This window comes from Fukomys damarensis, unplaced genomic scaffold (assembly GCF_012274545.1).
Source record: "Fukomys damarensis isolate Sample0158 unplaced genomic scaffold, DMR_v1.0_HiC HiC_scaffold_22, whole genome shotgun sequence".
Lineage (NCBI taxonomy): Eukaryota > Metazoa > Chordata > Mammalia > Rodentia > Bathyergidae > Fukomys > Fukomys damarensis.
In genome coordinates, this window is record NW_022900934.1 from 14,151,813 (window position 1) to 14,163,960 (window position 12,148).

Below are 12,148 nucleotides of genomic sequence, written 5' to 3' on the forward strand. Positions count from 1 at the left end.
ACACTATATATATATATATATATATATATATATATACACACACACACACACACACACACACACATACTACTTCCGTGTGCAACAAGCAACATACTGTTTCACATGTTTTAGCCATTATATAGATAGTGCTGATCACCAGGCATGGTGGCACCTGCCCAGAGTTCGAGTACTCAGGAGGTTGAGTCAGGAGGATTACTATGAGTTTGAGGACAGCCTGGGCTAGGTAGTAAGTTCAAGGCCAGCCTGAACTACATAGTGAGACCCTGTCTCAAAAAGCCAAATAAATAAATAAAATAATTAATAAAATAGAATAGCGTTGACTCATACTATACAGCTGACACCTGAGCAAGCCAGGCCGTGGACCTGAGCTTTAGAGGGTGTCTCCCTAGCCCTCCCCAGGCCAAAAGGGTGTGTGTGTGTGTGTGTGTGCAGGTGGGGTCTGTGGGTCTCCTGGAGACCACACTCAGCACCCAGATCCCCAAACTCCCAGTCCAACAGGACTGTTGATGGTCTATCCTCTTGAGGGCTGAGGAGTGACCAAGGGGCTGCTGTTTGTTCAGAATGAAACTGAGGCAGCATCACTGGGCTGGTGAGAACAGGAGTGAGGATGGTTCTCCTCCACATCCATTCTTGCCTTGCACTGCTTGGCAACTTACCTTCCCACCCAAGGTAACATTTTTCAGCCTTTTTCTTTTTTCTTTCTTTCCCCCCCCCATTCTAAGGATGGAACCCAGGGCTTCACTTCTCTACCCTATGCTCTACCACTGAGCTACACCCCTAATCCTCATCAGTACATTTGTGAGCATTATGCTACTATCTTTAGCTCATTTATTGAATTTCACTTCCGTACAGAATTTCATTAAAGTCTTTGAAGTTTTGGATTCCTAGCCAGTACCCAAAAGATTCTGATACGTGGAAGGGGCTAGACAAGGCTGAGCAGCAGTCTCTTCTGGAAGGGCTGCATAAAGCAGCTCACAGGCCACTTTGGGGAATGTGGGAAGACAGTCTTTGGCTTTGCACAAGCTGCTACTGCCGCACCCTGCTGCTCCTCCACATGGTCCCAAAGGTGGGCCTAATAGCCCCTGCCCAGATCTCCAGCTCCACCACCTGATTCATGTCTGGGAGGAGACAAAGGCAGCAAGTGCCCCCTGCTGGAAGTGAGCACAGCTGAGCAAATCCTTCCCAGCACCCCTTTGCCTGGCTAAGGGCACTCAGTCTTTGGGGTTCCTCTAAAGACTGATCCATTTGGACACTAGTAAGTGCTACCTCTTCTCGGTCCAAGAAACATTCCCACAGACATTCTAATAGGGACTCACCGGGGATGTAGCTCGGTGGTGCTGCACCTGCCTGGCAAGTGCAAGGTCCTGAGTTCAATCGCTTCTATGAAGAAGAAAGCAAACAAACACTGAGGGACTCAAATTCTGGTCGATCTACTGTGCAGTGTGTAATCTTTGGCAAGATACTGGACCCCTGAATAATTCAGTTCCTCAGGAACAAATGGAGGCAGTGTATCACCTAGCTCAGAGGACTGCTTTGACAATCAGAGTTAAAGCGGAAAGTGTTTAAAGCAGCACCTAGTGTGCAGCATAGTTAATGATAGGTTCCCCACTCAGGGCTAATGAGTTCTCAGTGGCCAAGGGCTTACATATGCCAGATGCCGGCCTACATTTTTTCTACTGATTATATCCTTCAACATCACAACTCCATGAAATGAATGCACTTATGTTCACCTCTACTTTACAGCAGAGGAAACTGAGGCAGACAGGCCAAGCACACAAGGTGGTGCTTGAACCCAGGGAAATGTACTCCAAGGGACCATACTTTAATCACTACATCTTCACAGCGATCAGGGGAGACAGATACCATCTCTGTTACATACACAGGGATACCAGGGCTCAGACAAGTGAAGTGACTTGCCTTAGGTCATACAACTAATTAGTACTTGCGCTGCAGCCTGGACTTGACCCAGTTCTGTCTCCCTGCATTGTCCCATGAAATACCACGACAACCCAGCAGGAGTGGTGACCCTGTATAAGGGAGGACACTGATCTGAGACGGTTGAGTGACTCGCTCAAGGTCGCAGAGTTAAGTAGGAAGCTTTGGATTGGGGATAGAGCCCAAGGACATTCTATTTAGGGCCTAGCACCTCCTCAGCACCCTACCGCAGCTCCTGGCCATCCCTTGTCCATATAATTATTGCTCTTCTTCACAGGCATCCGAGTTTAGCACTACTTGCTTTCAGGCCAGCCTCGACATAGCCGTCAAAGCTCCGGTCTTGAGCTGTCACTCAGCCTGAGTCTGGCTTCAGCACTGGCTCAGCTTCCATCCCCTTGCCCTGTGGGAGGAAGCTGGTACGGCAGAAAGAACAGGGGTTGGAGAGACATCGCCTACAGTTCAAATCCGGCTGGACTCCTTTTGTGTAACCTCGAGGAGTTTTCTTACCTCCTGGAACTGTCATTTCATCGCCTTTAACTGGGGATAATGAATAATGATCTAGCCTTGCAGACTGCTGTGAGGGTGAACTGGAATAAAGTGTGTTCAGCACCTGGCACACAGTGGGAACTCCACACTCAAGCCTCCTCCTGTGCATGTCCCCACAGGCCAGAAGTCCCTGCCTTCACTTCCAAAATGGTCCCTTAACCTACGTAAAATGTCTCAGGGACAGGGTTGGGCTGACAGGGCACACATTCTCTGCGGTACCTGGGGCAGAGGGGGAGATCCAAAAGTACTGGGTATATAGTCAAAATAATTCAGTCATCATTACAACAGATAGAGATCTGTTATCTACCTTGGTCTGCAAACTGTGCTAAGTGCTGGAGATGCCACAAGAAACAGAGTGAAGCAGACAAAAATCCAGATTCTACCTATCCCTCAAGTCTTTGTAGGATCAGAAATGTTTGCATACATGTCACTTGATGCCTAGATATCAGGAATTAGAAACAGGCAAACTCTATTTAGACTTCAGCCCATTACCTGAATCCAAGCATTCTGGTCCTAGGGTCTTTCCAGACCATCCCATCCTACTCCAACTCTGAAAGACATACAGCAAATACAAGAAAGCTTTAATTTATACCATAGGGAGTCAACTTAAGGGACTCATTATCCCCAGTGGTGGTACAGTTTTAAGCTATAAATAGGTTTTTAAAAACAGGTTTAGTTAAAGCCATAGATGGCAGTGACACAGAGAAAGAAGATAGAGATGAGCCACAGAGCACCTACCTGCTTACTGCCTACTCTCAGCTCTGCTGCCTTCCTGGGGGCATCTTTTTCAATGGAAGGAGCGCTGAACTAGGAGTCAGGAAACTTGGGTTTGAATCCCAGGGGTGCTGATCATCAAGTGATTTCACTGCTCTAAGCCTCAGTTTTCTCAGTAGTACCATGAGAATACTGAGAGTATCTAGTATCTCTGGTTGTTGTGACCAAACTAGGTGTGGTGGTGCATGCCTGTGATCCCAGCTTGGGAGGCTGAGGTAGGAGGACTGCTGCAAGTTGAAGGCCACCTGGCCTACACAGTGAATTCGAGGCCAGCATGAACTACATAGGAAGGCCTTGTCTGAAATAACAACAACAGCAACAAAAGCACAGTACAGCACCACAGACTTGGTACTTCGTCAGTGTTCAGTCAAGATTTGCTGTGCGATTAACTACTATAGATCTTCCTTTTAGACAAGGAAATTCACTGTGTGATCTTGAGCAAATTGCTTCCTCTCTGCACTTGTTTCCTTATCTGAAAAACAAGAAAAAAGCCAGGCAGAGTGGTACATGTCTGTAATCCCAGCACTCTGGGAAGCTGAGGCAGAAGGATTGCAAATTTGAGTCCTGCCAAGAGGTTCCCTCAAAATAAGGAAAAAGGACTAGCGAGTTAGCTCAGCTGCAAGGCCTTGGGTTCAATCTCAAGTTCTGGGAGCCTGTGGAATTGAGAAAGAATCCTTTAACAAGGTATTTCAAAACAAACAAACAAACAAAAAAGGACCAAGTATTTATTAGTAGTAGCACATGAGAAACGGCACAGTAATCCAAAATTATGGCGCCTGGGGACAGATTGCTTGGTTTTCAATCCCAGCTCCATTCTTCATTTAGGTACATTCCTTTACTGTTCTGTGCCTGTTTCTTCGAATGTAAAATGAGGACGTGGGCTTGGGATTTGGCTCAGTGATCTGCTGCCTGCCTTGCAAGCACAAAGACCTGAGTTTGATCCCCAGTACTAAAAATAAATAAATAGGGCAGCTGTGAGGATTAAATTCATGTACATTAAGTGGTTGGAACAGTGGCACAGAATATTTTACATGTTAGAATCACTAAGCATGTTTTCCATGGTACCTAAATTCCACCTAGCTTTGGAATCAGACACACCTGGGCCCACCCGCCAGCTCCAGTCTCGGCTGTATAACCTTGGACACGTCAGTTCTCTCTGAGCCTCATCATTCTCTCTACGTGGAAAGTAACCCATTTCCTTGGGACACCATGATGCAGTAAAATATATACACAGGGTCAGGTGCATTTCCTCCTTCTCTCTGTGCTCCCCTCCCCTGTATTCTTCTCAATGCCCCAATTTAACAAACTTCTGGCCCAGCATCCCTTCCTTCATTGCTTCCACAATTTTTCCTAATGGCATGGTCAATTGGGAAGAAACCTTGAACTCACTAATCCAGGCTGCCTTGAACTCGGTGATCCTCCTGCTTGTCTCTTGATTGCTGGGATTACAGGTGTGTGCCACCACAGCAGGCTTGGAATTGAAGAATTCTGGTATGCTCTTTCCAAGGAGCCATGAGGCCCTGGGCCATGCACTTTCCCGCTCTGGCCTCCTCTTCTTCAGGATGAGGCTATTACCTTCTAGACATGCTGCAATACTGTGATCCAGTGGCAAAGGCCATGATTAGGGCTGGATCTCAGCTGGCCTGTGGCTGAGGGTTGTTAGGCTACACCCTGCTACTCTGATCCTCCTGAGAGGTGACTTGGTCAGAGGCAGGATGTATCTTACCAGCAGTGGTGGGTTGGAGTATAGAACTGACAGATGGGAGCCACACTGGAAAACTGCCTCAGGAGTGCAAAACCAACCTGCCACCATGCCACTCACTGGTGATGCAGGTAGCTCTTCACAGTTGCTCTGAAGGCCTAGTCCGCTGGGAGGAAGGACAAAAGGCCTAATCCATGCAAAGGCTTCCTGTTGTAGTCCCCTTACACAAAGAGGAAATCTACAAAAGGAAAACTTTACCTAGGAAGGGACCATGGACGCCCCTCATGCTCACTTGCTGTGCATGCAAACAACTCAAAGCATACTTTATCCTTTTCAATAGGTTTTCTTTCTCTAGAGTTTTCTGAGATTCTTTTCCCTGAGTTTGACAAAGCTTATGCAACATAGAGACTTGAGGACTAAACTGGAGCACATTACTCTCTAGTGTTCGTCCACTCAAAATGATTTTTTTAAATAGAAGGTGACATTTCGTTCAGCCATGAGAGGGAACATATTTTCTGAAGGCCTACAGACTTTTAAATACATCACTGTCTACACTGAGGACAAATGTAGGAAGAAGTCTTGACCTGCAGTCCTATTAATGTAACAAATACACACACAAAGCTCACCAAAAGCCAGCATTAACTCCGCTCCAATTCCCTGCCTGACTCAAGCCATCCGGCATTGCCTCCCACATGGTTTTGGACCAGCCTTGCTTGTCTTCAAACCATTTTTCCAAGGATTACATGGGTCCTCTCCGCTAGAAAACATCAAACCTAATCGTGGAGGATCCTATCAGGCCCGAGGAAAGCTTCCAGCAATCCGTAAAATGTCAGGGAAAACATGACATTTACTAATCTTCCGCCAAGATTAAACCTTCGGCGAAAGAAGGCTTTTTCCCAGCGGCCCCCGTAGGGGCGTGGCCAGTGTCCGAAGCCACGCCCCGAGAGAAGGGACCGGTTAACCACGCCCCACCCTGCGTCCCGAAAAGGGACCTGTAGTGATGTCGAACAACTTCCTATGTAGCCATCCGCTAGGAGAGAAAGTAGTCCCTAACTTCCAGTGGGTTCCATCGTCTATACTAGGCAACATATAAAAGTGTAGAAACCCTCCGGACAGGACTATGGTTTTCAGATCTCGGCGAGCCCTTCCGGAACAATGGAAATCTGTCTTTCCCTGGAATGGCCGTGGAAGTAGTCCCGGCTAATAGTAGGCCGATGGCTCCCTCCGCAGCGGGGAAAGAGAATGGCGACCTCGACGATGCCGGAGTCAGAAAGAAACGCGACAAAGAAAGCCTCGGGTAAGTGTTGGGTAGAATCAGGTTGACCGCTGCACTGTGCCATGGATTAAAGCCCCCGTGCGGGGATACCCGGCGGAGACGTCCTCGGCCGGCGGGGCTGTCCGAAAAGGGCCCCGGGGTCCCAGGCCCTTTAGTCGCTCTCGCACTTGCCTGAGCGGAAACCTGGCGCCACCACAAGATGGCGTCGGGCCTGGAGCGCAGGCAGCGCCGGGGACAGCCCCGAGTCACCAGGCCCCGAGACCGTCGCTGTCAGCCCCCTCCGCAGGGGAGCAGGGGAGGGGGGAGCAAACCAGTGACCCAGGGGGCCTGTGGGCTGTACCATCATCCTTTCGCCCGGGGGGACTCAGGGGGCCCGAAGGGCTGAACCACTGCACCCAGAGGGGGTCCACAGAGCGCATCACTCAGCGCGGACCCAGGAAAAGGCCAAGATTATCCCCGGCGACCACCCTCTCAGGGAAGGCCCTAATCTGGGAGGCAAGACTCCCCGTCCTCTTCCGGGAGCTTCTCTCTCGATACTTGAAGGAGCTCTGCCCTGTCGAAGACTCAGTCTTTGCATCTGCAAAATGGACTCAAGGGTGCTGCTGGGTGGGCCTTGGTTGCCCGAGAAGTGGCCGTCATGTTTGACCCCTGGTCACCCCTTCTTGCAGAGTGAAAGCCCCAGACCCCGTGCCTTCCTGCCAGGCGTCCCCCCGAGCTGATGGAGGAGAACGAGGTAGAGAGCAGTAGCGACGCGGCCCCTAGGCCCGAGGAACCCTCTGAGAGCGGCTTGGGTGTGGGCACCTCGGAAGCTGTGTCAGCCGACAGCAGCGACACCGCGACAGCCCCAGGTCTAGTGGAGGCCGACGTCTCTGGAGTGGTGCAAAGTTCAGACCGTGGCAGCCACACACTGGTATGGACTGGGCTGAACAGCATGGGTGGAGACTGGGACCTGGGCATTGTGCCTGGCAGCCAAGGGGAAGCAGCCAGCAAGGCTTGCATTTAGCTAATATTTGTTATTTCTGAGCCAGGCACCATGCCAGACCCTTCACAGGGGTTTTCTTAGTTGAACTTTATACCTTGTAGGGCCCCTACCACTTTTTCCCACATCTTACAGGAAAGGAAACAAAGGCACGGAGTGCTGAGGGACAGGATTCAACTGTAGACTTGGTCTTATCCACTGCACTGTCCTGTATCCTCACAATTTGAGAGGCACTGTCCTGGTTAAAGTCTTGGCCCTGCCTCAAATTCACTACAAGTCCTCTTTGAGTCTCAGTCTTCCTGTCTGTAAACTGGAGCAGGAATACCTGCGTCGATGTGTGCAGTTTTGAGTGCTCACCTGACATCCGCTGGCACACCCTTTGTGAACATCACCTTTGCTTCCTGGCCCTGCCATGTTGTAGGACTGCTATCTCGACCAAGCTACTCATTGGAAAAGTGGAATGACAAATATACTTGCCTTGTAGAGTTTTCGTAAGGGTTAAATGGTTTAGCGTATGCAAAGCAAGTAAAACTGCCCAGCACACAGTAAGCATTCAAGTATTTTGTCATCTGCAGGGTAGTAATAGTCAGAATATCACTTTGGGGCCTGGGGGTTTTATTAAGTCAGCAGGGTGGCACCTACTATGTCCGGCATGGACTAGACCCCAAGGATACAGCAGGGACAAGTCCTTGTGGAGAGCACTGTTTGCATACAGGACATTATGGTACTGAATGTGTCCTACAGGCTTTGGGTGTGGGGAGCACCTCGTAGGGTTGAGGAATTGGGTCCACAGGGAGAGCTGCCTCAGGAGTCCAAACCAACCTGCTGTCCTGCCTGTCCAGTGATGGGGGACACAAACAGCTGCAGCACTGGAGATGGAAGAAGTCCTAACTTGGCCTCAGGGTTGGGGGTGCTTCCTAGAAGAGGTACAGCTAAATAGAGGCAAGGAGATTGAGGATGAGTGAGTTGGAGACAAAAGGAATGAATTTTGCCAAACCGCAATGAAAATAATTTCTCTGGCTATGGTATGGGCTATGTAGGGAGCCCCTGACCAGAGCGAAGGGCCCTGAGGCCTTTTCTTGACAGACTCTGACTGACAAGTTTTTCCCCACTGGTCCTAAGTGGGCCGAGAGTGTGGGTGGCTCCGCTTACCACATCCTCCTGCTGGAGGGCTCTGTCTGGCAACCTGCCCCACCCCACCCCACCCCTGCTCCTGAGCTACCTGTGTCTGTTTCCTGCCCCTCAGGAGGAGGTATCCGAGAGCAGTTCAAGCACAGACCCTCTGCCTCATGGCTACCTCCCTGATTCATCTTCTGTGTCTGGCGGGCCAATAGCAGGAGTCCCTGGAGGTCCCCCAGCACTGGTACACTCCAGTGCTCTCCCAGACCCCAACATGCTGGTGTCTGACTGTGCGGCTTCCTCCTCGGACCTCGGCTCAGCCATTGACAAGATCATCGAGTCCACCATCGGGCCTGACCTCATCCAGAGTGAGTTGGAAGAGGGATGCAGGGTCACCCCGTAGGAGTTTCCTGCAGAGTCCTGTAGCCAGCTGTATGAATGCAAGCTAAATACCTTACAATGCTGAATGTGTGAAAGGAAAATAGAAGCCCCATCTCACAGTGGTAAATAACAAGATTAAATGACACAGTGCAGTGAAGTTATTAGCATAGTACCTGCCCGTTACACTACATAGTCAGTAATAGAAACAGTTATAGCTTACATTGTGCTGAGGATGCTTCTGAACACTTACAACACAGGAGCACATAAATCCTTACCATTATTTGTGGTTAGTGATGTGCACAGAGACCCTTGCACTTCACAAAACACTGGAGAGTCTTGGCAGCCAACTCCAAGAAAGTGGGGCAGGGGCTGGGTAATGACCATGAGGACATTTATAGGAAGGAGGAGGATTTTCCAGGCCTTGTGGTGAAAGGTCAGGCACCTGGGATAGCTATGGTGTCCTGGTGACTAGGGTTATGGGGCTTGGGTGCTGGGAGGTGCCCAGGCTCAGGGCTGGTCAAGCTGATTTCCACTTGTAAGTTGGGCCTGTCGGTGTGGGCCTGCTGTGGAAGCCTCCTCCCAGGGGGGTGACCCTTCTGCCATCTGTGCCCAGGTTGTATAACTGTGACCAGTGCTGAAGATGGCGGGGCTGAGACCACGCGGTACCTGATCCTGCAGGGTCCAGATGATGGTAAGACCCCGCCCCCAGTGCCAGGCCCAGGGAGCCCCACAGTGGGCAGCATAGGGAGGACAGGTTCTGCCACAACCTCCCCATGTGGTCTGACAGGTCACCCACTGCTCCGTGCCTCCAGTTTCCCCTCTTGGCAAGGTGGCCTCTGGTGGGGAATTCATTTCTGGGGTCCCTGTAGCTCATGGCCCATCCTGCTTTCTGCTTAACCTCCCCCATCCTCTCACACGTCCCCAGGTGCCCCCATGACATCTCCAATGTCGAGTTCCACCTTGGGCCACAGCCTGGCAGCCATTGAGGCCTTGGCCGATGGCCCCACATCCACATCCACATGCCTGGAGCCACCTGAGGAGGTGCAGGGCGGGGCCGGCTCCCTGGCACAGCCACCCGCAGCCTCTGGCACCGAGGAGCTGGACCTGCAGAGCCTGGAAGCCATGATGGAAGTGGTGGTGGTGCAGCAGTTCAAGTGCAAGATGTGCCAGTACCGGAGCAGCACCAAGGCCACACTGCTGCGGCATATGCGAGAGCGGCACTTCCGCCCTGGTGCGTGGACAGCAGCCCAGGTAGGGCAGGGTGCTGGAGCCGGTCCTGACAAGCGCATCTTACCCTCCCAGCAGCAGCAGCAGGAGCAAGAGCTGGTAAGAAAGAACGACAACGGACGTGGGACACCTCAACCAAGACCCAGGAGGAAGAAGGGCCAGAGGAGGAAGAGGAGGATGACATTGTAGATGCTGGTGCCATCGATGACCTGGAGGGTAAGCCAGGCCACCGTGGCTCCTAGGCGCGCTGTCCTTACTCTCATGGACAGCACTCATGGAACCTCTGCTGGCCCACCTGGGGACAGACACCAGTGAGCCGCCATATTCCCTGTAAGAGAAGAGTTTTGGGTCTGAGACCAGAACCTTGTGCAGTTATGCAGGCTAAATGCTGAAAAGGAACTGGAGATGCCATTCACATTTAACCAACAGAAATTTAATGCACACACAAGTATGTATGTGCCTCTCATTTTTTTGTTTTGTTTTGTTTTGTTTTGTTTTATTAGCCGTGTTTTTTGTTTTTTGGGGTTTTTTTGGTACTGGGGATTGAACTCAGAACCTTGCACTTTCAAGGCAGGTGGAGGAACCACTGAGCTAAATTCCCCAGCCCAGCTATGTTTTAGAAAGGTAAAAAGGAAAAGTTAAAATAATCTTAGCCACGTATTTTATTTGCATAATACATCTGAGGTATTATTTCAGTGTACAGTCATTATAAGAAATTCTTACTTTACTATATTTTCATACTAATTTTTGGCAATCCAGTGTGAATTTTACATTTCATTACTTCTCATCCTGGACAAGGCACACTTTAAGTGTTGGACAGCCCCCTGTGGCTAGTAGCTGCTGGGTAGGATGGTGCAGTTGGAGTTGTAGACATGCTATTACAGCTGTTTCTAACAATGGCTACAAAGTGTCTGGAGAAGAGGAGCTTCTTTCTGCTTCATGTGAAAACTCGGTGTAAGCTAATGGCAGGTACTAGGAAAGGGGCAGGGAAAGGACAGCAGGGGCTGGAAGGAAGGACACTCATATCCGGGGAGGGGCGGGACAGGCTTGGAAAAGTCGGCAGGAATGGGAAGGGGCCTCTTCAGAGCTGGGTGAGAAGTCAGCACTGGAAGGGCAGGTCCAGCCACTGCTCACCTTTCACTGTCCCCGCAGAGGACAGTGACTACAATCCTGCTGAGGATGAGCTCCGAGGCCGGCAGCTGCGGCTTCATCGCCCCACCCCTAGTACCCCAAGGCCACGAAGGAGACCTGGCAGGCCTCGGAAGCTGCCTCGCCTGGAGACCTCAGACCTCCCAGATGGTAAGACTTGGTCATAAGAAGGGCCCATGAGGGCAGACCAAGGGGTGACCTTCCTGCCCTTCTGGGGGCTGGGTACTGTGCGGAACAGCAGTCTCAGCCAACCTGGATGCAGGCCTCCTCACATGGGAGAGCCAGCTGGAGAAACCCTGACTTGGGCAACTCGATTTCACCTCTGTGAAGATGCTTTCTGGTGTTAGATTATCACAGCAAAAAGGAGTTTGGATCTTTAACAAACAAGGTGTATTTTAGGTATTATTGAAATGAGAACAAAGCACCATATCTGATGCCTCAGTGTTACAGGGGAGACTGGAAAGAGCAGTCATGGATGTGAGTGCCGACTCTGCCACCTACGAGTAGTATGACCTAGAGCGAATTACTTTGCCTCGTGGGTGTCCAGTTTCTTATGATGAGTTGGGGGGGTTGGTGGCACCTTCCTTATAGGACTGTTCGAAGGATTAAAAATACACAAAACTGGTGCATGCCTGTAGTGTCAGTTACTTGGGAGGCTGAAGCAGGAGCATCAAAAGTTCAAGACCAGCCTGAGCAACTTAGCACCAGATACCATCTCAAAACAAAAAGGGCTGGAGATGTAGTTCAGTGTGGTAGAACACCCCTGGGTTCAGTCCCCAGTACTATACAAAAAACCCAGTAACATAAAGGGGGATGCAGTGGCTCTTGGTGTTCATGCAGCATGGAGTGGTGGTTAGATTCTGTAGTCTTTCACAAGAACTTTACAGAAGCCAGGCGTGGTGGTTCACGCCTGTAATCCCAGCACTTGGGAGGCTAAGGCAGGAGGATCGCTGTGAGTTTGAGATCAGCCTGGGCTACATAGTTCCAGGTCAGTCTCAACTACATAGTGAGACCCTGTCTCAAAAACAAAAACAAAAAAAAAAGAAGAACTTTACAGAGC

General features: G+C 50.4%; 1 protein-coding gene across 7 annotated transcripts in view; it reads left to right on the forward strand.

Moving 5' to 3' along the window:
* Positions 1–5,923: 5,923 nt before the first annotated feature.
* Znf335 (zinc finger protein 335) overlaps positions 5,924–12,148 on the forward strand; it is a 21,288-nt gene continuing 15,063 nt past the window's right edge. For 6 of the 7 annotated variants that reach the window (XM_010626203.3, XM_019207759.2, XM_033766944.1 and 3 more), the window contains exons 1-7: positions 5,924–6,254; positions 6,902–7,143; positions 8,459–8,699; positions 9,326–9,403; positions 9,638–9,943; positions 10,015–10,155; positions 11,092–11,238. In XM_010626203.3, the coding sequence (XP_010624505.1) occupies positions 6,952–7,143; positions 8,459–8,699; positions 9,326–9,403; positions 9,638–9,943; positions 10,015–10,155; positions 11,092–11,238 (1,105 nt within the window). In that variant the 5' untranslated portion in view covers positions 5,924–6,254; positions 6,902–6,951. The remainder of the gene's footprint in view (positions 6,255–6,901; positions 7,144–8,458; positions 8,700–9,325; positions 9,404–9,637; positions 9,944–10,014; positions 10,156–11,091; positions 11,239–12,148) is intronic. The other variant, XM_019207758.2, reaches the window with a different exon arrangement.